This window comes from Chiroxiphia lanceolata, chromosome 8 (assembly GCF_009829145.1).
Source record: "Chiroxiphia lanceolata isolate bChiLan1 chromosome 8, bChiLan1.pri, whole genome shotgun sequence".
In the NCBI taxonomy this organism is placed as follows: Eukaryota; Metazoa; Chordata; class Aves; order Passeriformes; family Pipridae; genus Chiroxiphia; species Chiroxiphia lanceolata.
In genome coordinates, this window is record NC_045644.1 from 2819826 (window position 1) to 2845171 (window position 25346).

At 43.2% G+C, this 25346-nt stretch overlaps 1 protein-coding gene across 1 annotated transcript in view; it reads left to right on the plus strand.

The window, feature by feature from the left end:
* Nucleotides 1-25346, plus strand: part of DMBT1 (deleted in malignant brain tumors 1) — a 50201-nt gene that overhangs the window by 3414 nt on the left and 21441 nt on the right. Inside the window, exons 2-17 of the mRNA XM_032694964.1 lie at nucleotides 9178-9219; nucleotides 9342-9386; nucleotides 9622-9933; nucleotides 10199-10243; nucleotides 14755-14796; nucleotides 14919-14963; nucleotides 15199-15510; nucleotides 15776-15820; nucleotides 16210-16252; nucleotides 16746-16790; nucleotides 16842-16855; nucleotides 17269-17419; nucleotides 17628-17836; nucleotides 18932-19104; nucleotides 19506-19894; nucleotides 20758-21029. Of these exons, the coding sequence (XP_032550855.1) occupies nucleotides 9178-9219; nucleotides 9342-9386; nucleotides 9622-9933; nucleotides 10199-10243; nucleotides 14755-14796; nucleotides 14919-14963; nucleotides 15199-15510; nucleotides 15776-15820; nucleotides 16210-16252; nucleotides 16746-16790; nucleotides 16842-16855; nucleotides 17269-17419; nucleotides 17628-17836; nucleotides 18932-19104; nucleotides 19506-19894; nucleotides 20758-21029 (2184 nt within the window). The remainder of the gene's footprint in view (nucleotides 1-9177; nucleotides 9220-9341; nucleotides 9387-9621; nucleotides 9934-10198; nucleotides 10244-14754; nucleotides 14797-14918; nucleotides 14964-15198; nucleotides 15511-15775; nucleotides 15821-16209; nucleotides 16253-16745; nucleotides 16791-16841; nucleotides 16856-17268; nucleotides 17420-17627; nucleotides 17837-18931; nucleotides 19105-19505; nucleotides 19895-20757; nucleotides 21030-25346) is intronic.

Genomic DNA, 25346 nt, shown 5'->3' on the forward strand with positions numbered 1-25346 from the left:
CCATGAATTATGGTACAGCCAACTCCTAGGCTCTCTTCTTTATACTAATTCTTGGTTATTTATATAACAGCAAACACAGTGTGGAGCCCACTGGGCAGACCTTATCAATCCCTCAGCCTCCCTGAAAGCATTTCTGTCTTCTAATGCTGAAGAACAAAACCTACTGCCCGGTATTGGCACGGTCATGCCCCAGTTGTGCCAGGCTCTGCAGAAAGGTGTAGCCCACTCTGGCTTGGCCTTTGGGAGTTTCCCAGTGTGGAGACTGAGGTATGTTTGCCCTCAATATGTGCCCTCATTGTGAAATTTGTAAGCTGAGTGCATCATTCAAGCGGTAAGTATTTCAGCAAATATCTCCAGAATGGTTTTTGAGAAGTGTACTTGATACCTGATCTTTCAGGGGTGAAGGAAAACACTTAACTGCCTCAGTCATTTTCAAAGAATTTGGGAGACCAGTCAGAGTAGAAAAGTTACACACATAACTTATTTAAACATTTGCTAATTAAAATATTTGACTGTAACGATATCTCTTGGTTCACAGTTAAATGTCAAGACATAGTTGCCATCTTGCAGTATCTGATACAGAAATTTGTATGTGTAAAACTGACTTCATTTACTGTGGCAAAATTTACTAACTCCTTTTACCTGCCTATAGATTGTTATATAATGCCTGGTAATGGGGAATGGGGGAGAAACAGGGGAGGTATATTTATGGTTGTCATTGCCCATCCATTCAGTAAATGCTAAGCTCCTGTTGCCTCGGATGGTCACGTGTAGAGCACCCCTCACATCATAAAAAACACACTGGTAGAAATGATCTGCCCGGTTAGGTGGGGAAAAAAAAAAGAAGATAAAAGGAAATGGCACATACTACACATTCTATCTTGCTAAATTTTTGATTCAGAGAAAATTAAACATACAGCTCAGAAAACTAGATTATGTTGCACTGAGTATTAGATTGGAGATATGATGATTTTTTAAAAACTGATAATTTTTTCCTTGGTGCAGAATTTAATTACTAAAACTACACATTTCTAAGTCAAGCTGCTTGATGCTTTCAGATCTTTGATTAGTGCAAGGAAGAAATGCAATAAAAAGTATTAGGAAGTGTTAAGAATTATGATAGATACAAACAAAATCCACTTCTCCTTTAAATGACAAACAAAAGTACACAATTTTTATATGAAAAGCATTTATATGAAAGGCTTGGGGCCTTGAGCAGAGGAAAGTCTAAAACCAGCAATCCTGACTTTTCCATTATGGCTTTTTGTTTTTTCTGGTTTTTAACCTCTGAAAGAAGATAAAATTCCTAAAACAGACACAGCATGGAGCAGTACAATGTAGACATCTCAGTCCAGGGAATCTTTGGAAAGACCTAACATGAGCTGGGCTGAGTGGGGAAATCATCAAAACTACCATTGGCTAACAATGTAGGCTTGTATCTCTGGGAATCAATACCTTTAGTTCGGTTGGCTTCTTTAGGATTAAAAGCATTAAGTAACTGTAACATGGTTTTTCCTCTCCCTTAGAACCACAGCTGTTTCTCAGCTCATAAACGGACTCAAAACACAAATACAGTGAGACACGGTACCACAGTTACACCACATGAAGGAATTCTTACTCTACTAGTTTTTGAATTTCCTTGAACAACATGTAAATAAAAATTTAGAAAAAATTTTTAATCTACTAACATCCCAAGTAAACAGAGTTGATTAATTTTGAATTAGCTTAATTTAACTTCTTCTCTGTTTTTCTATGTTTATCCAGAAGAAAAATTGCTTTAAGATAATTTTTTTTTTTGGATTAGGATAACTTCTGGGAGGTAAATAGGCTGAACAAAAATCCTTGGCAAAGATATAATATCGTGGCCAGAGAGTTAGCTACAAATACATTTTCAGAGCATCTGAAGAGATGACTCTCCTTGAGCAACTCCCTTGAATAACTAGTAGCATCATTTCCTTCCTGCTGGTCCTTCTGGTTTGAAGGCAAGGTCAGGGCATGAAGGTGAACAGATGGTAACACTGAAGAGTTGGAAGTCTTGGAGCCAAATTGCCTTCTCTGTTCACAGCTTCTCTTTCAGCAGCCAGCTGATACTGCCAGGTGTATTTTGTCTCAGTAAAGCTCAGAAAAGAAACAGGCACAAAAGGAAGATGGAAGATCACTCAAAGCTTTTCAAAGAACTGACTGTGATTTGAATAGAGGAGTATAAAAAGGGCTGGAAGCCAAAAGCCAGGCTTGAGGATCAGATGTAAAGCAGTAGGAAAGAATGCAGCAGCCTGGTCATGTAAGGTAGGAGCAGATATGGCCCATAAGAAGCATTTGCAGAGTTGTTCTGACACCCTTTTCTAGAAACCCTTTAAATGCAGGGCTGTCAGAGACCTTCGTTTGTTATGTGACCAAAATGCACGTGTGTCATGTCATGAGGGAAATGCAGCTCTGTTCATATTATGGGTTTAGTTAGTCACAGGTATGGGTGCTGTACAGATTGATTTCACCTGTGAATGTCTCTTCTTAATATTTCTGATACTTATTTTTTACCACTTTCTTAGACAACCAAACATTTTTCCTGTTGTAGGGACGAAGCAAAGCAGACTAAGAGTAAAAATATGAGCAGTGCAGGTTGCTCCCCTGATGGGGTATTACCTACCTGTGTACAACACAAAATATCTAAGAATTGAAGCTCTGCAGAGCGTTCCTGGGCAGGATCACTGTGAAGACTGATTATGTTCAAGCTCCCTCCTGCAAGAAGCACATGACAGAAAACCAGTTCATGGATCTATAACACATAGTATTACAGTAAGTAAATATTTTTATCTATTTATTTCTTAAAGAAAATGATTGATCAATGGAGGCAGCAGAGCTTTCAGTAGTCTCTAACAGCTCTAAGTACCACCAAAAATGTCAACTGTGATTGAAAAATTCAATCTTCAGTAGTTTGAAACTGAATTTTTTTACTGAAATTGCATAGAAAAGATGACCTTTTTTCTTTAATCCAAGTATAACAGTATAGCTTATGGAATACTTGTTCCAGCAAACAGCTGAGCTCTGATAGAAGATATCATCAGTCAGTTGAGGCTGATTTTCTTAGGCAAACTTATTTTGGTTTCTTGTTCCTGATGTCTTTTGATTACAGTAAAACAAATCCAATCCCATGTATTCTATCTCAGTGATAGGTGGTCAAGAGCTGAGGCAATAGTTTCTGTTTATTACTGATGTGAGAACAGCAAAAGATTGCTGACATGCTGCTAGGAATGCGTCCTAATAACCCCCATTATTTGCAGACTTTTATGGTACTTTATTTTGCAAAAAACATCATGGTGCTCTGATGTCAGTTTGTGCAATAGAGAAGAGAGATAACCTAAGGCACGTTATGTACAGAGGACGCCGGCCTTTTAGCAACTGTGAGTCAAAGGTGCCTGTTATCAAGGCATAGACCCTCATATAAGTTCCAGAACTTTCACTGGATGTGCCAGAAATGCACCAGTCAGCTGAAAGTGGTGAGGCCTGGCAAGAAGCCTGTTAGCCAAGTTTGTGTTCAAGAACCACACCTAGAAGATTTAATTATTGTGGATAAATTTAACCACAGTGCATTTAGTCCTCCTCTATTCTTGAATCTCCTTGATACCATCCATAAATTTTTCTGTTCACCATGTCACAAACCAGCTCTGGCTGGATGATGTGGAAATCCTCAAGTCTATCCCCATATTCAAAAGCAGTATCAGAGAAAAGAAGTTGCTCAGGACTGTGACCAGTTGGTCTGAGTATGTTGAAGAATTGAGGAATCTATAAAATCATTGGGCAACCTACTCCACTGCCTGACAACCCTCACAGTAAAATTCCTTTTTCTTATGTTTAAATGGAGCTTAATGTACTTCAGTTCATGCCTGTTTCTTCTCATCCTGCCACCAGGCACCACTGAGGGGAGTTTGGCATACTCCATCCCATCAGATATTTGTACACATTGATGAGACCTCCCTGAGCCTTCTCTTCTCTTGGCCTCTCCTTATATGAGGGATGCTCCAGATCTTTAATCATCTTAGTGGTCCTCTGCTAGACTTGCTCCATTAAGTCCATCCATGTCTTTTGTGCTGGGGAGCCCAGGACTGGAACCTGTACCCCAGGTGTTTCTCCCCAGTGCTGAGCAGAGGGGAAGAATCACCCTCCCTGACCTTCAGGCAACACGCCTCTGAAGGCAGCATCAGGATGTCACTGGCTGACTTTGCTGTGAGGGCACATTGCTGCCTCATGGTCATTTCACTCACCAGGATCCCCAGGGCCTTCTCTGCAAAACTGCTTTCTGGATGCTTGGGCTCCCTGGTCGGTACAAAGGTCTTATTTTTCAAGAATGTAGAGGCAGAACTATGACCCCATATCACTCCACTGAGCACATGGTATTGTTTTTGCCTTTGTCAGGAACAGTAGAGCTGTGAATAGCAATGTTCATGCTTACATTTCTTCATTAACATCTGAGTACAATCAGTTGCATTTACCATTGTCCTCCAGTTTGTTTGTTCTTCTCAGCAACAGCTTTGACAGCTTCTGATTCTCTTTCTGGACTCATGCCTTTTGTCTTTCTTTCCTCTATTCTAGCACTGTGAACCTTTGCAGAAAGAGGACTCTTTATCCCCTTTGTCTCTAGACCCAAGCTGTGCTTCTCTACAGAAGGAAGGTTGGAATATACCAGCAGGAATATAGAGTTATGTCAACTATTGCATTACGGTTGCAGTTTGTACCACAACCAAAATGAACAGAGAGGCATGGCCTGAATGGAGATCAATGAAAAGAACATTAGAGCAACAATTGGCCTATTTCTAGCTGACCTCTATTTCTTCTCATCAGATGAGGAGGAGCAGTAGAAGTGCAATACAGTGACTCCAGCAAACAGGATTATGGGCTCTTGTGGCCCAAATGATCTCTAACTCCATGAAGACTTTGCATAGACCAACCAAGGACCCCAGCTCAACAGGACTTTTGATTTTAGTTCAGTTAGTACTCCTCTTCTTTTTTTATAAACTGTGTGTTTCAAAGGATAGAAGGGAGTCTTGCTGGCAGATGCAGCTGAGGACCATAGTGGTAGATTGAGGGAAGACATTGGCAAAGCAGAGCAAGCTCAACAGAGGCCTGCAGATGAGGGTATGTTGCAAATAGTTGGCATTAATTTGCTTTTGATACGTGACATAATCCCACTTATGTACAAACTGCAGGGAAACAAGCCTGCAGTTTCGAATGCAGAACAGAAATATAAACATTTATAAGACCAGGACTATCTGCTGAAGAAAGTCTGCTGGGAATTTACTGCCTCACCTTGCAATGTTTTACAGTCTGCTTAAGTAAGTAATTGTCTATTAGCGGTAAGAAAATAACATTGTGATAATTGAGACAAGGAAATACATATATTCACCATTCTGGTTCCAAAGGTAACACTGGGCCTGCACACAGAGTTAAGATAATTTATAACAAGGGCATATGCTGGTTCTGGCTGGATTTTCGCCCCTAGTGCTACTTCCAGAGCAGCACAAATTATCCAGCAAACAGAAGCTTTACCACTCCTGTATAATCATTCTGTACAGATCAAGTAGTGATAAAAAATATTGCCTGATCTGAGATAGGCCGGGCCAGATCGACCTTTGGAGCCTCATTCTTCTACAGATGTAGGGTATAAATTCTAATGCTCAGTTTTACTGGGATGTCTTGGCAAGATGGGTACCACCAGGGCCTTGCTGGCATTATTCCTTTTAAATGCAGCACTCCTGGGTACCACCTCACCTAATCCCCACTCTTCCAGAAAAGGTAGGAAAAAGGGTGTGTCACTTCTCTACACTGGTTCTATAGAGGGAACTCACATACCAGTTTAATCAACGTTTTGCAAAGATTTGAAGTAAGTCAGATTGAAATTAGATAACATCATGTTGTCTTATTAAAACTGTAAACTGATATCATGATTAAGTATTATTTGTGTTGAAGATAATTTTGTGTGATGAAATTATTACTATTTTGCAGTAGTGTCTTGCAGCATAGTATAAACTAAATTTTAAGAAGAACACTACCATGAAAATACTGCTGAAAGACTTTGTTCCTACATATTTGTCGTTTTCAGTACGGGATTAAGAGGGAATAGATTTTCTTTGGCTGTAATGCATGTTTGCTTTAAAAGACTCCAACCTTGCAAATGCACGTGGAACCACCAAATACTTATTAGCTTTATATCATTTAATAGAAATGTAATAGAAAGACACAGTTGCTATCCTGTACAGTATCATGAGGTCTCAGATGTGTGCATTATGTTATGTTCCTGCTAGGAATTTCTTCTGTTCTGGACACCTGTCTGTTCACTGTTCTTTGCAGCTATACATAATAAAAACCCATCCATTATATCCCTGGGAATATTGGCAATATAGTGTGTGTTGCTAATTTTCTCCACTGCTTTCATAAAAACAGTTAAAGATGCTTGAATTATAAAAACAGAAAACAGAGGGGAAAAAAAACTAATCCAAAGAAATCAGAACAAGAGATATTTGAAGCAATAAAACCATAGAACAGAGAAGCCAAAAGAGCAATACCAAAAACAAGCCAGAGTTTGAAATTTTTGTAGGCAGCCTGACTCACATACACAATGAATTACTGAGTATTATTCAGATGAGGGATGATTTGAATAAACCACATTATATAAACATAAGAGTATGACTCAAACCCATGGCTTTACACATCACTTCTTAAAGAAATTCACTTAATTTGGGAAAGGCTGGAGGGAGCATTGGGATTTTTTGTTTAAATCAATTTTGAAGAACACATGAATCATTACTTATTAAAGTCACTCTGTCTTTCCAAAATAATTTCCTACTACAAGAATATGTATTTTAAAAATACAGCCCAATACAGATTACCTGACCCAACCTAGAAGTGAAGGAGGAATTTATACAGTGATTATTGTTTGTTTTTCTTTTATATTAACCTCTGATACATGTCTCACTGTATAAAGTCACTTTTTGAATGTGTGGGAATTATCAAGTACATTGTGTGTGCTACTGAAAATAAAAAAGGCTTGAGAAATATACAGCACTTCTAAAATGCTGCCTCAGATCATGGACCATGACTAAGCATGTCCCTGATTTATTTTTACATGAAAATCTTGAAAACATTTACTTATTAGATTTAAAATGCAAGTTTTCTTTGTACTTGTTTTACCTTTTTTTTACTACACATTTAAGTCTACAGAACAAAAACACAATTGCAGATAAACGTGTTCAACAACTAAAAGTACTGTGGGTGTTTCAAATTAGAAGGACAGATTTAAGGCAGTTCCACAACTGTTCTGTATTAGTCACACCCAGACACAGAAACTTTGAGTGTTTTTCTTTATTCGATTGAGAACAAGAGTGTAATGTTTGGTTTACTGAATTTCTAGCACTTTCTGTCCATTCCTAGCAAATACACACTTAGAATTGTCACTGAAAATTAATATATTACTCAAAAATCCAAGCTACTTTTCTTTAGTCTGATCAAGCATTATTTCAAATATGCATGTATGAAAACTAGGTTTGCTAAATGGCAGATTTGCCCTCAGTTGTCTCTGTTGACAGACTTTTATTAACTCAAACGATAATTTTGTGAGTCTTTCTGGAATATGACATTACTAGTTACCTCTTAATTCCCAGAGACCTTGCTTGAGAGCTTTGTCCTGCATCCCAAAAGATGCAGCTCTCTAGGGAAAACATACCTCATCTGAATTTGTCTATTACATGTATTGCAAATTAAGTCACTGAAAGCAGCCATGTACAACAAGAACCCAAGAATAATACACTCACAGAACCACAGAGTTACAGCCCGATTTGGATTTTTAAAAATCATCTAATTCAACCATCCAAAAATAAGCAGAGACAGCTTCAACCAGAGGATGCCCAGAGATATGTTCAACATGACCTTGAAAGTTTCCAGTGAAGGAAACATCTCAGGGTACAAAAAAAATTATAACTCATCTGAATGAAAAGAAAAAGTTTTGGAGATGTGTTCAAAAATTCTGGGTTTCTTTAATCCTACAACAGACAAACATCCTGCCGAGATGTTGCTCACAATCTCCCATGTAACAGGGTGGCACCAACATCCCCAGCACTGGCACAAAACCTGGCCATGCTCCTTCATCCACCAGGGATTCACTTGCTTCTTTCTCTTCCTTCCTTACAGATGCAGAAAGCACGGCCTACAGAATATATATTACAGGTTTGTGTGTTTTCTTCTATTTCTCTGAGGCATTCCTTTAGAAGTGAATTAGTTACTGTTTTGTAGATGTAAGTTGTATAATTTGCATATTGCAACGCTTTTGTAAAAAATCATTATTGGCGCTGTTTAAATTCTACACATGGGACATTGCAATTTAGGTGATTCTGTTACTGGGGATGGATTTAAAAATATGTTGATCATGTGGGAGATTTTCCTTTGTTTCTTCTCTAATTTTATGGTATTTGGACCAACACCTTTTGCTCAGACCCCCAAGGTCCCCATTGTCCCTGTGACATGGGGGCACCAACATCCCCAGCCCTGGAGAAAATCTGACCATGCTCCTTGATCCACGAGGGCCTCACTTGCTTCTTTCTTTTCCTCTCCAGAGACTACCACAGCCAGGACCACGACTGCAGAAACCACTACTCCAGGTGGGTCTGAATTTATCCTAGTTTTTCTGGTCACCTCTTTTCGGAAACAAGAAGTGCTGCAGAGGTTGGTCTTTGGTCTTCTGTGTGGGAGAGCAGAGCCTGGGACAAGCACGGCCTAATGAAGTCAAGGGTGGCTGTGGTGGAACCTGTAGAGCATTGCCAAGGCCCCAGCAAGAGAAGGTGCCTGTGTGCTAGAGAGTCTTCCCAAGTTTTTCATTTCTTCCCCTTTCCAAGGTGCCTCCCTGAGCCTGGTGAACATCAGGGTGCGTAGGGGTGTGGAGAGATTTCCCACTCCATGGTCCAGGGCACTGTCTGTGATAACGATTTCAGAATATGTTGATCATGTGGGAGATTTTCTTTGGTTTCTTCTCTGATTTTATGGTATTTGGGCCAACACCTTTTGCTCAGACCCCCAAGGTCCCCACTGTCCCTGTGACATGGGGGCACCAACATCCCAGCACTAGGAGAAAATCTGACCATGCTCCTTCATTTACCAGGGCCTCACTTGCTTCTTTCTCTTCCTCTCCTGTAGACACCACAACCACAACAGGCATCATATGTGACACCCTTCCAGGTGGGTTCAAATTTGTCCCTGTTTTTTTCTGGACACTGCTTTTCCCCCCTACTCCAGGGACCAGGGCACAGGAGCTCCTTCATCCACCATGGCCTCACTTACCTCTTTCTCTTCCTCTCCAGACACTGCCACAACCTCGCCCACGACCACAGGCAGCATTCCTCCAGGTGGGTCTGAATTTGTGCTTGTTTTTCTGGCCACTTCTTTTTTGGAACCAGAAAGTGCTGCAGAGGTTGGTCTTTGGTCTTCTGTGTGGGAGAGCAGAGCCTGGGACAAACACGGCCTAAGGAAGCCAAGGGTGGCTGTGGTGGAACCTGTAGAGCATTGCCAAGGCCCCAGCAAGAGAAGGTGCCTGTGTGCTAGAGAGTCTTCCCAAGTTTTCCGTTTCTTCCCCTTTCCAAGGTGCCTCCGTGAGCCTGGTGAACGGCAGGAACCTGTGTGAGGGACGTGTAGAAATTTCCTTCCCCGGGGGCCGGGGCACCGTCTGTGACGACAGCTGGGACCTGAGCAATGCCCAGGTTGTGTGCAGACAGCTGGGATGTGGCTCTGCTGTTGCTGCAACATCAAGCAATGCCTTTGGACCGGGCAGTGGCCAGATCTACCTGGACGACGTGAACTGTGCAGGGTGGGAGTCCTCCCTCTTCCAATGCAGCCACAATGGCTGGGGCGTCCACAACTGTGGCCACAGTGAAGATGCTGGTGTTGTTTGCTCAGGTACCTTGGCTTTTCCTCCCCAGCTACCTGGACACTTTCTCTAATTGGCTCTTGTTGGCCACAATTAGGTGTGTGTTGGATATGTGTTCAGGAATATGTTTTTGATTGCTGCCACCAGCCAAGACCACCCTTTTCTTCAGACCCTGAAGCTCTCCATTGCCCATGTGACAGGGTGGTACCAACATCCCCAGCACTGGCAGAAAACCTCTCCATGCTCCTTCATCCACCAGGGCCTCAATTGCTTCTTTCTCTTCCTCCCTTACAGATGCCCTAAGCATGAGCACCACTTTCGCTTCAACAACCATTCCAGGTTTGTGTGTTTTCTTCTATTTCTCTGAGGCATCAATTTAGAAGTGAATTAGTTACTATTTCGCAGATGTGAGGTGCAACATTTGCATTTTGCACTGTTTAGGGGAAAAATCCTTATTCGTGTTGTTCAGATCCTACACAAGGGACTTTGTCGTTTTAGTGATTCTGTTGCTGGGGATGGACTTCGGAATATGTTGATTATGTGGGGGATTTTCTTTTGTCTCTTCTCTGATTTTATGGCATTTGGACCAACATCTTTTGCTCAGACCCCCAGGGTCCACATAGTCCCTCTGACATGGGGGCACCAATATCCTCAGCACTGGCACAAAACCTGGCCATGTTCCTTCATCCACCAGGGCCTCACTTGCTTCTTTCTTTTCCTCTCTTGCAGATACCACAACCAGCACCGCAGGCACCACTACTACAATGATGACCACGACTACAGATACCACTACTCCAGGTGGGTCTGAATTTGAGCTTGATTTTCTGACCACTTCTTTTTTGGAACCAGGAAGTGCTGCAGAGGTTGGTCTTTGGTCTTCTGTGTGGGAGAGCAGAGTCTGGGACAAGCACGGCCTAAGGAAGCCAAGGGTGGCTGTGGTGGAACCTGTAGAGCATTGCCAAGGCCCCAGCAAGAGAAGGTGCCTGTGTGCTAGAGAGTCTTCCCAAGTTTTCCTTTTCTTCCCCTTTCCAAGGTGCCTCCCTGAGCCTGGTGAACATCAGGGTGCGTAGGGGTGTGGAGAGATTTCCCACTCCATTGTCCAGGGCACTGTCTGTGATAACGATTTCAGAATATGTTGATCATGTGGGAGATTTTCTTTGGTTTCTTCTCTGATTTTATGATATTTGGACCAACATCTTTTGCTCAGACCCTCAGGGTCCTCATTGTCCCTGTGACATGGGGGCACCAACATCCCCAGCACTGGCACAAAACCTGGCCATGTTCCTTCATCCACCGGGGCCTCACTTGCTTCTTTCTTTTCCTCTCCAGAGACTACCACAGCCATGACCACGACTACAGATACCACTACTACATGTGAGTCTGAATTTGAGCTTGTTTTTCTGACCACTTCTTTTTTGGAACCAGGAAGGGCTGCAGAGGTTGGTCTTTGGTCTTCTGTGTGGGAGAGCAGAGTCTGGGACAAGCACGGCCTAATGAAGCCAAGGGTGGCTGTGGTGGAACCTGTAGAGCATTGCCAAGGCCCCAGCAAGAGAAGCTGCCTGTGTGCTAGAGAGTCTTCCCAAGTTTTCTGTTCCTCCCCCATTCCAAGATGTCTTCCTGAGCCTGGTGAACATTAGGGTTAGAGAGTTGCATGGATATTTCCCACTCCATTGTCCAGGGCACTGTCTGTGACAATGATTTCAGAATATGTTGATTATGTGGGAGATTTCCTTTGGTTTCTTCTCTGATTTTATGATATTTGGACCAACATCTTTTGCTCAGACCCTCAGGGTCCTCATTGTCCCTGTGACATGGGGGCACCAACATCCCAGTACTGGCACAAAACCTGGCCATGTTCCTTCATCCACCAGGGCCTCACTTGCTTCTTTCTTTTCCTCTCTTGCAGATACCACAACCAGCACCGCAGGCACCACTACTGCAACGATGACCACGACTACAGATACCACTACTCCAGGTGGGTCTGAATTGAGCTTGATTTTCTGACCACTTCTTTTTTGGAACCAGGAAGTGCTGCAGAGGTTGGTCTTTGGTCTTCTGTGTGGGAGAGCAGAGCCTGGGACAAGCACGGCCTAATGAAGCCAAGGGTGGCTGTGGTGGAACCTGTAGAGCATTGCCAAGGCCCCAGCAAGAGAAGCTGCCTGTGTGCTAGAGAGTCTTCCCAAGTTTTCCATTTCTTCCCCTTTCCAAGGTGCCTCCCTGAGCCTGGTGAACATCAGGGTGCGTAGGGATGTAGAGAGATTTCCCACTCCATGGTCCAGGGCACCCTCTGTGACAATGATTTCAGAATATGTTGATTATGTGGGAGATTTTCTTTGGTTTCTTCTCTGATTTTATGATATTTGGACCAACACCTTTTGCTCAGACCCCCAGGGTTCCCATTGTCCCTGTGACGTGGGGGCACCAACATCCCAGCACTAGGAGAAAACCTGGCCATGCTCCTTCATCCACCAGGGCCTTGCTTCTTTCTCTTCCAGACACATTCACAACCACCACCGCCACCACACTCACCACTACTCCAGGTGGGTCTGAATTTGTGCTTGTTTTTCTGATCACTTCTTTTTTGGAACCAGGAAGTGCTGCAGAGGTTGGTCTTTGGTCTTCTGTGTGGGAGAGCAGAGCCTGGGACAAGCACGGCCTAAGGAAGCCAAGGGTGGCTGTGGTGGAACCTGTGGAGCATTGCCAAGGCCCCAGAAAGAGAAAGTGCCTGTGTGCTAGAGAGTCTTCCTAAGTTTTCTGTTCCTCCCCCATTCCAAGATGTCTTCCTGAGCCTGGTGAACATTAGGGTTAGAGAGTTGCATACATATTTCCCACTCCATGGTCCAGGGCACTGTCTGTGACAATGATTTCGGAATATGTTGATCATGTGGGAGATTTTCTTTTGTCTCTTCTCTGATTTTATGGTATTCGGACCAACATCTTTTGCTCAGACCCCTGGGGTTCTTATTGTCCCTGTGACATGGGGGCACCAACATCCCCAGCACTAGGAGAAAACCTCGCCATACTCCTTCATCCACCAGGGCCTCACTTGCTTCTTTCTTTTCCTCTCTTGCAGATACCACAACCAGCACCACAGGCACCACTACTGCAACGATGACCACGACTACAGATACCACTACTCCAGGTGGGTCTGAATTGAGCTTGATTTTCTGACCACTTCTTTTTTGGAACCAGGAAGTGCTGCAGAGGTTGGTCTTTGGTCTTCTGTGTGGGAGAGCAGAGCCTGGGACAAGCACGGCCTAATGAAGCCAGGGGTGGCTGTGGTGGAACCTGTAGAGCATTGCCAAGGCCCCAGCAAGAGAAGGTGCCTGTGTGCTAGAGAGTCTTCCCAAGTTTTCCATTTCTTCCCCTTTCCAAGGTGCCTCCCTGAGCCTGGTGAACATCAGGGTGCGTAGGGATGTGGAGAGATTTCCCACTCCATGGTCCAGGGCACTGTCTGTGATAACGATTTCAGAATATGTTGATCATGTGGGAGATTTTCTTTGGTTTCTTCTCTGATTTTATGATATTTGGACCAACATCTTTTGCTCAGACCCTCAGGGTCCTCATTGTCCCTGTGACATGGGGGCACCAACATCCCCAGCACTGGCACAAAACCTGGCCATGTTCCTTCATCCACCGGGGCCTCACTTGCTTCTTTCTTTTCCTCTCCAGAGACTACCACAGCCATGACCACGACTACAGATACCACTACTACATGTGAGTCTGAATTTGTGCTTGTTTTTCTGGCCACTTCTTTTTTGGAACCAGGAAGTGCTGCAGATGTTGGTCTTTGGTCTTCTGTGTGGGAGAGCAGAGCCTGGGACAAGCACGGCCTAAGGAAGCCAAGGGTGGCTGTGGTGGAACCTGTAGAGCATTGCCAAGGCCCCAGCAAGAGAAGCTGCCTGCGTGCTAGAGAGTCTTCCTAAGTTTCTGTTCCTCCCCCATTCCAAGATGTCTTCCTGAGCCTGGTGAACATTAGGGTTAGAGAGTTGCATACATATTTCCCACTCCATTGTCCAGGGCACCATCTCTGACAATGATTTCGGAATATGTTGATTATGTGGGAGATTTTCTTTTGTCTCTTCTCTGATTATATGGGATTCAGAACAACATCTTTTGCTCAGACCTCCAGGGTCCTCATTGTCCCTGTGACCTGGGGGCACCAACATCCCAGTACTGGCACAAAACCTGGCCATGTTCCTTCATCCACCAGGGCCTCACTTGCTTCTTTCTTTTCCTCTCTTGCAGATACCACAACCAGCACCACAGGCACCACTACTGCAACGATGACCACGACTACAGATACCACTACTCCAGGTGGGTCTGAATTTGAGCTTGATTTTCTGACCACTTCTTTTTTGGAACCAGGAAGTGCTGCAGAGGTTGGTCTTTGGTCTTCTGTGTGGGAGAGCAGAGTCTGGGACAAACACGGCCTAAGGAAGCCAAGGGTGGCTGTGGTGGAACCTGTAGAGCATTGCCAAGGCCCCAGCAAGAGAAGGTGCCTGTGTGCTAGAGAGTCTTCCCAAGTTTTCCATTTCTTCCCCTTTCCAAGGTGCCTCCCTGAGCCTGGTGAACATCAGGGTGCGTAGGGGTGTGGAGAGATTTCCCACTCCATGGTCCAGGGCACTGTCTGTGATAACGATTTCAGAATATGTTGATCATGTGGGAGATTTTCTTTGGTTTCTTCTCTGATTTTATGGTATTTGGGCCAACACCTTTTGCTCAGACCCCCAAGGTCCCCACTGTCCCTGTGACATGGGGGCACCAACATCCCAGCACTAGGAGAAAACCTGACCATGCTCCTTCATTTACCAGGGCCTCACTTGCTTCTTTCTCTTCCTCTCCTGTAGACACAACAACCACAACAGGCATCATATGTGACACCCTTCCAGGTGGGTTCAAATTTGTCCCTGTTTTTTTCTGGACACTGCTTTTCCCCCCTACTCCAGGGACCAGGGCACAGGAGCTCCTTCATCCACCATGGCCTCACTTACCTCTTTCTCTTCCTCTCCAGACACTGCCACAACCTCGCCCACGACCACAGGCAGCATTCCTCCAGGTGGGTCTGAATTTGTGCTTGTTTTTCTGGCCACTTCTTTTTTGGAACCAGAAAGTGCTGCAGAGGTTGGTCTTTGGTCTTCTGTGTGGGAGAGCAGAGCCTGGGACAAACACGGCCTAAGGAAGCCAAGGGTGGCTGTGGTGGAACCTGTAGAGCATTGCCAAGGCCCCAGCAAGAGAAGGTGCCTGTGTGCTAGAGAGTCTTCCCAAGTTTTCCGTTTCTTCCCCTTTCCAAGGTGCCTCCGTGAGCCTGGTGAACGGCAGGAACCTGTGTGAGGGACGTGTAGAAATTTCCTTCCCCGGGGGCCGGGGCACCGTCTGTGACGACAGCTGGGACCTGAGCAATGCCCAGGTTGTGTGCAGACAGCTGGGATGTGGCTCTGCTGTTGCTGCAACATCAAGCAATGCCTTTGGACCGGGCAGTGGCCAGATCTACCTGGACGACGTGAACTGTGCAGGGTGGGAGTCCTCCCTCTTCCAATGCAGCCACAATGGCTGGGGCGTCCACAACTGTGGCCACAGTGAAGATGCTGGTGTTGTTTGCTCAGGTACCTTGGCTTTTCCTCCCCAGCTACCTGGACACTTTCTCTAATTGGCTCTTGTTGGCCACAATTAGGTGTGTGTTGGATATGTGTTCAGGAATATGTTTTTGATTGCTGCCACCAGCCAAGACCACCCTTTTCTTCAGACCCTGAAGCTCTCCATTGCCCATGTGACAGGGTGGTACCAACATCCCCAGCACTGGCAGAAAACCTCTCCATGCTCCTTCATCCACCAGGGCCTCAATTGCTTCTTTCTCTTCCTCCCTTACAGATGCCCTAAGCATGAGCACCACTTTCGCTTCAACAACCATTCCAGGTTTGTGTGTTTTCTTCTATTTCTCTGAGGCATCAATTTAGAAGTGAATTAGTTACCATTTCGCAGATGTGAGGTGCAACATTTGCATTTTGCACTGTTTAGGGGAAAAATCCTTATTCGTGTTGTTTAGATCCTACACAAGGGACTTTGTCGTTTTAGTGATTCTGTTGCTGGGGACGGATTTCGGAATATGTTGATTATGTGGGGGATTTTCTTTTGTCTCTTCTCTGATTTTATGGCATTTGGACCAACATCTTTTGCTTAGACCCCCAGGGTCCCCATAGTCCCTGTGACATGGGGGCACCAATATCCTCAGCACTGGCACGAAACCTGGCCATGTTCCTTCATCCACCAGGGTCTCACTTGCTTCTTTCTTTTCCTCTCCAGAGACTACCACAGCCAGCACCACAACCACAGATACCACTACTCCAGGTGGGTCTGAATTTGAGCTTGTTTTTCTGGCCACTCTTTTTTTGGAACCAGGAAGTGCTGCAGAGGTTGGTCTTTGGTCTTCTGTGTGGGAGAGCAGAGCCTGGGACAAGCACGACCTAATGAAGCCAAGGGTGGCTGTGGTGGAACCTGTGGAGCATAGCCAAGGCCCCAGCAAGAGAAGGTGCCTGTGTGCTAGAGAGTCTTCCCAAGTTTTCCATTTCTTCCCCCATTCCAAGATGTCTCCCTGAGCCTGGTGAACATCAGGGCTAGACGGTTGTGTGGAGAGATTTCCCACTCCATAGTCTAGGGCACCATCTCTGACAATGATTTCAGAATATGTTGATTATGTGGGAGATTTTCAGACCAACATCTTTTGCTCAGACCCCCAGGGTCCTCATTGTCCCTGTGACATGGGGGCATCAACATCCCAGCACTAGGAGAAAACCTGGCCATGCTCCTTCATCCACCAGGGCCTTGCTTCTTTCTCTTCCAGACACTTTCACAACCACCACCGCCAGCACACTCACCACTACACCAGGTGAGTCTGAATTTGAGCTTGATTTTCTGGTCACTTCTTTTTTGGAACCAGGAAGTGCTGCAGAGGTTGGTCTTTGGTCTTCTGTGTGGGAGAGCAGAGCCTGGGAATAGCACAGCCTTATGAAGCCAGTATTGGGTGTCGTGGAATTCATAGAGCATTGCCTAGTCCCCGGCAAGTGAAGGTGCCTGTGTGCTGGAGGGTTTTCCTTTGTTTTCCTTCTCTGATTTCATGGTATTTGCACCATGATATGACTTTCCCTGACACAGATATGGCTGAAGCCTGACTGCAAGGGTCTGTCAGAATTCTCTGAAGAGATCATTACACCTGTTATCTAACTAAGAAGAGAACAGCCATTCAGTTTCCTTTGAGATTTAACCTCCTTTTGCTTTGGCTTGGTTATATACTATGTATTTTATTTTATTATAATTAAGTCTAAGTGAATCATATCTAAATCTTCTTTTCTTTTTTATTTTTTCAGACACAAGATTTTTTTGTGGTAGCCTACTTTTTACTCCCTCCGGGACATTTGAGAGTCCTTATCCTTTGAATTATCCAGAGAGAGCAGATTGTTTGTGGGAAATACAAGTAGCAAATAATTTTCGCATTATGCTCACATTCGAAAGTGTTCAGTAAGTAAACCACTTTCTGCTGGGCAATTAATAAATGCCAGATCTCAACTGCATCCACAGTTCCTGGGCGCATTTCCCATCCTCTGTGTGAATGATAAATGCACATGGGAATTATGTGAATGCAGAATCTTATTTTATTGTTTGTTCAGCATTTAAAAACCAAAGTTTACCAAATACATTTCATTATATGTTCAAATTTCTTCCTCAGGTTGCTGGGTGGATGCCTGTATGACTATATTGAGATCTATGATGGGCCACCCAATACTTCACCTCTACTTGGAAGAATTTGTTCTACTTCTAAGCTCACATACAGGTCATCCTCAAACTTCATGACTGTCAAGTTTTACGGTGACTCCAAATATTCCAATGGAAGGTTTCGGGCTCAGTATCAGTCCTTTCTGGTAGACCAGAATGCCAGTAAGTTTCCATTCTATTTATAATTCCATTCTGTTTGTAATGTTTTCTTTCCTCATAAGCTTTTATACACTGATTTTCTTTACCATATAAATATGGGTTACTTTGGTTGAAGAAATCCCACAAAATTGACATTCCAATTTGAATTTTGCAACTAATTATTGACCGGTCATTTTCAGACAATAATTATTTTTTGTTCTTAAAAAGGTTTTCAGGTATCAATTTATTTGCCTCTAGATGTTTTCTATGATGTTTTCTAAATTCATGTTTCTTTGTATCACATTATAATTCATATACATTTTTGTACCTTTCTGGGCAAATTTTCATAAGAATCATAGAAATATTGGTTATAAAGGACTTTTGGAGGTTTCCTTGTCCAACTATTGAAAGCAGAGCTCTTGCCAACACCTGATCAGGTCCATTATGAACTTGTCTAGCTGTGTCTCTAGAAATATTCAAAGGATGAAGTACTCAAAGCTTTTTCTCTGGGTGACCTGTTCCAGCAGGTCTGTCCTGCAGTCCCAATGCTGAGGTGTATCTCAAGCACACTCACAACCTCTCCAGCACAAACATTTGGCTCTCTTGTCTTTTTAACTGCTTTTCAAGAGGCTGTGTGTTGCTAGTAGGTCCTTGTTATCAGACATCTCACTCCACCAAAGGCCAAACTCTCCGTGGAATCATTGCTTTTCATGTCATGGACTCAGTGAAGCATCATGGAGACAGTATCAGGATCCCCTCCCAGCCAAGCTGTGTTTCTGTAAACCAGTCTGAAACTTCAGCTCTACACCTTCCACAATATTTTTCGGATTCTTATTCAGGAAAAGCTCCCACTTCTTATCATTTTTGTGTGAGTGGTGATATAGGCTCAAGGTCTCAGCAAAAAACTATTGTAAAGCTACGTGGTTTTGCCAGGGGAGCATCTGAAGGTCAGCTGAAGTATGTCAGAGACTATTGCTTCCTCATATCTAAGTCTAAAGTGTAAAAGTAAGCAGTTTGGCTTATCTCTAAATGATAGCAGGGATTATATTTGTTGAAGTTGCAATATGCAAGCATTATCAAGTGCCTGGAACCACTAATAGTTCATATTTTCTTCCCTAGCCCTTGCGTGCTACCCAACCTCCATGCGCGCAGTTGTGGACAGACACTATCTCCAGTCACAGGGCTACTCAGTGAGGAGCATCAGCTTGTCTGACTCCAACTGTAGACCAACAATCACATCAACGATGGTTATATTCAACATTCCATACAACGGCTGTGGCACGCAGAGAGAGGTTGGTGTCAACACATTTGGGAGAGCTCTGGGCATGGAAATTTAACAGACGTTTAGAAAATTGTCTTGAATTGCAAAGGGTGTAGTAGGCCACAGGTATTCAAAACACAGAAAATAATCACATGCTTCTGGAGGCTAAAGTTTGTTAAATATTCCTATTTATCCTTTCCAGGGTTTAGGAAATCCCTGTATCTATTTCAGAGTGATGTTTTAGAGAACAAGAGTAGAGGGGAGAGTTAAGTGAGCAACCCCATGCAGATACTTAGGTATTTTTGAGCATGACATGTTCTTTCTGACTAATACTAAGACCTGGCACATACAGAAGTTAATAGCACACACCTGGTACACTCAGTGAACACGACCACACGTGGTAATTTTGTACTCATTTAATGTGTCAAATAGGGCGACAGCGAAACCATCACCTACTCCAACGTGATAAAAGTGTCTGCTCCTGGTTACACCGTCAAAAGGCAGAAGGACCTTCACCTCCATGTCAGCTGCAAAATGATCCAGAACACCTGGGTGCAAGTAGTGTACACGGCCAATGACATTGCTGATGTCAATGAAACCCAGTATGGCAGATACGACGTGAACCTGGCATTCTACAATTCCTCATCTTTCCTGTGGCCGGTGCAGAACTTCCCATACTACGTTGACCCGAATCAGAATTTGTTCCTCCAAGCATCTCTTCACAGCTCTGACCAAAATCTGATAGTGTTTGTGGACACCTGCGTGGCATCACCGGACCCCAGTGATTTTAGAACAACGACCTATGAATTGATCAAAAGGGGGTAAGATCTTTCTAAGGAATTACTTTGAAAGTATATGGATACTTCTGAAAGAGCTTAATTTGTGAAAGAGGTGATTTAGGGCCAGTGTACATTGGCTGCAATTCTCAGTACAAATACACTTCTAACAACAACCTTTTGGCAAAGCCTGAATAAAATACAGTGTGACAAAGAAATGCCATTCAGAAGTTGCAGTCAAGCATTGAGATTTCACTCGAGGATCTGTACTGAGATTTCTTCTCAAGTGCAGAAATTGAGGTCTGATTTTGTTTCTGATACAAATATATGAAACGTAGGGATGTCAATAGCTCTACACTTTCATATATCACAGTTAGAATTTTACAGCATCTTAGCTAGAATAGAAAACTGTCTACTCAAAAAGCAAAGAAGTCCCTTAGCCTTTTCTTGTTATTCTAGAAACCCAGAACATTTTGCTTAATTTTATACCAAGGTAGATTGAAGCACTAAAGAACATGTTTATTAAAAAAAAAAAAAGTGTATTAGAATTAGTTTTGTGCTTCCAGAGTAGAAAAGGACACTTTCTCTTTCTTCAGCAGCCTTCAGGGGCCTCTTTGCACACAGGCAAATGCAAAACAGGTTCTCAGCTGAAACACAGAAACCAATAGAACCACTAGTCATTTTTCAGCTCTCCATGCTTACACAAACCTTGTTGAGCTTTGAAATTTCTGTGCTGCGTGCATTTAATAATCCCTCCTCTTGCTAAAAGCACGCGCTTTTCTTAATCCTTCCAATCTCTGATTTTATATTTAACTCTGAAACTTATTGCACAAAGGTAATGCAATAGTGCTGCTACTCAAGAGAAGCTACTGGTCAACGGCTAATCTGTTGGTTTTATGTCTCCCCAGGTGTGTTAAGGACCATACCTACTCTTTGCACTCCTCACCGCGCGGCAGTGTCGCTCGGTTTTCGTTTAACGCTTTCTCCTTTGCTAAGCAATACCCGTCAGTTTACCTGCAGTGCGAGCTGGTGGTGTGCAGGCAGACAGACTACTCCTCCCGCTGCTATCAGGGCTGTGTGAGCAGGCTCAAGAGGAATTCAGGTTCTTCCCAGGAACGAGTGAATGTTGTTGTTGGACCCGTGCAGCTTCGGGAAGCTCACGCTGAGAACAGGAACACTGGTAAGTTTAAATATCTTAAATAACGTAAGACTCTGTGTGTTACTTCTGTTTGCATTGCAGTTCAGACATGAAACCCATTTATTTGCAATTCTGCCATGATTCTTATGGGGATTATTATTTTTTTTAATATAATATTTATATTAGTTTTACAAGCTGTTTCCTTTCTGTCATGGTTTAGATCCATTCTTTGTTCTGCACAATGGTAACTGATTCAGTTCTGCAGAAAGAGGGATGAGCTATAACTCATCTCCCTGCTGGATTTATATTAATATTCCTAAACTGGCTGTGCCTGATTGGCATGTCTCTCATTCATTAAATCAATCTCTATGTCCCCTTTGTCATGTTGCTTCCCAGTGCCTTGTATCCATTGTTTCCACTGTCAGAAAATGGCATCTTGTGGTCTTTGAGTGTAATAACTACAGACTCTCAGTTACTCTTTAATTTCTTGCCATAACCTTTACTCTTTTTGCGGGGCCACAGAATCATTTGCAGTAGAACAATTTGGTTTCTGATCTAACCCAGATTACAGCATTGTAATTCAAGTTCTCTTTGCCTAATTACCTCTGAGATTAACCAGGTCAGGAAAACAAATGTAAGCCTCTCTCTTTCTCTTTCGTGCACAGAGCTTGACTCTGACATGCAGGCAAGAGGGGAGTCTCTGAGTTCAGAGCCTGCTGGCAGCTCCCACGTCCCCCTGGCTGTCACCGCCGTGGTGCTGGGAGCTGCTGCTCTTCTCACCGTGGGAGGATTTGTTTTGAAGCGTGAACTGCAGAAACCCATCCCCTACCAGATAATGTGAGAGGCAACCCAGGCTTGCAGGTGGAAGGATACTTTCACCAGCCATCTGCTTCGTTGTTTGGTTTTGCAATCAGCGTGAAGGGCAACTCTTACTTGAATATTCTACTATCTTCTTGTCAGAAGAACGTCTTGTATCAAGATTACACCTGATGTTAGCATGAACTGAACTTTTAAAGCAGTCTGACCTTAAAACCTAGTCCAAACATACCTAAAGTGTAAAGAAACGTTGATTCTTCCACCCTAGCATTCAAATAAGCACCTTCAATGCTGGACATTTCAGGGCATCTCAGTTGAACTCTTGGTTGAGTGTCTGTCTGATTTAGGTGACTTGAGAAAGAACTTTGGCCATTGCTGATATGCAGATAAAACACATGTGTAACACCATGATTTACTCTGTGTAGTGCAACAAAAATGTTACTTTGCAGTAAAAAATTCTCAATAATGAGCCATAAGCAAAAATGCACATGAGGAAGTATTCCTGTGCAGTGATCCTTACTTTGGGGGGGTATGGTTCTTCTCAAGTACATGTTTCTCTGAGTAGATGTAGGCCATTTATAGGATTTCACGTGGAGGATGAATATGATCAAATCTGTTAGATAAATGTGTAATAAAAGCATGAAGGAAAGTGGGTTCTTTTGAATAATACTCTTTTTTTGTGTACTTGCACATGTAGCACTTCTGTGTATGAACTCACAGCTAACACATTATCAGGATGGAAAATGTGGCTTCTGACAAAGTGACTTTTCCAAGCAACAATTCCTGCTCTTGCTCTCACACATTTCTACACCTGTGAAGTGGGGGAGGGAGAGAATGTACGTAAGTTGCCGTAAGGAAGTCTGTCCTGTCTCTTATTCCCACGAGAAAACAAAATAAAAACAATAAAAAAGGAAGAATTTCTTCAGAAGAAGCTCCTTAATACAGGTGGAAAGGTCACTGGTGTTGATTGAGAAATGCCCTTCTTCAGACTTTCCTGTTTTCCAGCCAGCTATGAAAGAGGTAAGTACTAAGTGTGAGGTGAGCCAGAGTCAAAGTAGTGACGTGTAAGGAAGGTGTGCTGTACTCCAGGGTGACATCCTGACCTGACAAGGAGGATGTGGGCAGCTCTGACAGGAATCATCATTACAGCCTGTACCATTTCTTCCTTCAAGCTGCCTTCTCCTCATGATTCCAGGCAGGCCTCTCATCACTGCTCCACGTTGTGGAGATGGGATCATACACGTAGGGAATGGCACTGCGCACAGAAAGTGTGAGTTTTGTTTTCCACACATGAGCAACAAGGATTGAGGGTCCTCACCTCCCCTTTGCCTACAGGCAGAACAACCCAGGAGGGTGACCTGCCTTTCATCTAGTCCTGTTGTGCAGACCAGAGATTGTCCAGACTCAGGGAAATCCAGTGATCCACTCAGCACAGAAAGGGATGGATTTGATGACGAGGAAAGGGTCATCCTCAAAGTACATGTACCTGGTGAATGATGTCTCTGCCACAGACCTTCCTTCCCACTTCCTATCCTCCCTCATTAGGGAAATCTACCAATAAATCCAGTGGTGGACAGTTCTGATCCACTTGCATCCTCACCACTGACCAAATGCAGATCAGTTTGCAATGACATACTTCACATGACACAGTCAACAGAGCCCAAGAGGCCATCAAGTAACCTAATAAATTAGACTAAACTGCCTAATTGCATCATAACACCTGGATTCAGACTATCAAACCTTTTTTCAGAAGTCTGTGGCTACCCTTTTTCCAGTGTAGATACTTTCTTGTAGTCACATGTGAAAGAGGATTAATCTTGTTTGTTCTTTCAGTGGTTTTCATCTTGATCTCACCAAAACCAGTATGTCTGCAAAGTGTCCTCACTTTCAGCCAGCAGAAGAGAAAGTGTTTTCAAAGCTTCTTTCACACAGAAAGAAATACCTCAAGCTGCCAGAAGACCTTAAGAACAAAAGTCTGTTACTGCAAGAGATTAATCTAACCAATGGGAAGGATGAAAACATGAGCTGTAGAGTATTTGTATTAATTAATTAATTAAGATTAATTGGAACATACTGTTTATCTATTTCTACATGCAGAGTTTGTCTGATATCAAGATGTCTAGAAATATCTAGATTTTTGAAATTAAGAATTTATTAGTGAAGAGTGTAGTGAAGAATTAATTAATCAATTTTGTTCTTCTACCTGGGCAGCTTAAGATGTTTTTTTACACTTGAACCACCTGGGAATCCCTTTTGTGTTCCCCTTCCTCCTCACCCTTTTCAGTCATTGCAGGAGTTCGGAGAAGGATTGCGACCCATCACTTACTGTCGCTTCACTGATTGCAATGTTTGATTGGCCAGTCAAATACACTGGATTTTTTCTGCTTCTTGTCAAGGTGTCAAAACCAGAAGAATATGAATAGTGAATACCAGGTGTTGTGTACATATCCTCATTCATGTGCAAATGTGGTTGTTTGCATAAAGAAGAAACATATTTACCCTTCTCAATGTTCACTCTCAGACCTCCCAACATTATCTTTGGCCTCTTGTATTTTACACTTCCTTCTTCCATTCCAATAATGTTGGCCTTTGTGGAAAGACCTTCTAGGTCATTCTCCTTTGGCCTTTGGTTTTCATCCTTGATGACTGTCCCTGGAAGCAATAAATTTGTATATGGCAGCAATTTTAACTTGGGATAATTCCATCCAAGAAATGATGGCTGTAGAGGTGGGAATGAGATGGAAAACAACATTCTGGCTCTTAAGGGTAGGGATGCTCATCCCCTTTTTCTTGTTAAATTGTCAAAACACAGAAAGAGAGGAAAGTAATCACTCTGACAAGAGAGTGGTGAACGAGAATTAAGCATTATTTCATGTTGTGGAAAAGCTTTGGATTCATTCTTCAAAGAATGGCACAGCTGTAACTCTCACTATGCAAAATTAAACAAGGAATATATTAAGAAATTTTCTTAATAGAAATCTGAACATTTTCCCCCTCATTTGTTGGTTCAAAGCATCAAAGGATGTTTTAGAATAAAATTAAGTTGCAAGCTATGTAGTTTTCTTAACTCTGCACAAGATCTACTCATTTTTCTACAGTGTTTACACAAAAGGTTATCAGCTGACCCCAATTCTCTGACACTTTTTTCCAGTCTAACAGCCTCTCAGTGAATTTTGATTTGAGTTTTGGCTTGAAATGAAATGTGCCAAAAAAGAATGGGTTCATTGTGGAGGTGGAGGTGTTGACTTCAATTGCAAGGCTCTTCAGAGACTCCCCAGTCACACTTCAGCAGGGCCAGCAGGTCTAATCTTATTTTATTTAAAGTATGCTGAAGCTTTAGGACATTCTTGATTCCCCAGGAAGGCTTGCCATACTGGTTGATAAGTCTCCTTTACTGTTTTGCTGGAAGAAGCCCATTTAAGTTTCAAGATTCTACTACCATCCTGTCAAGGAGTCTCCCCACGAAAGAAAAATACTGAGATTCATCAGCTGGAATTGAAAGGTATCTTTGGATAGGAGCTCATTCTTTTTTTTGTACAATGA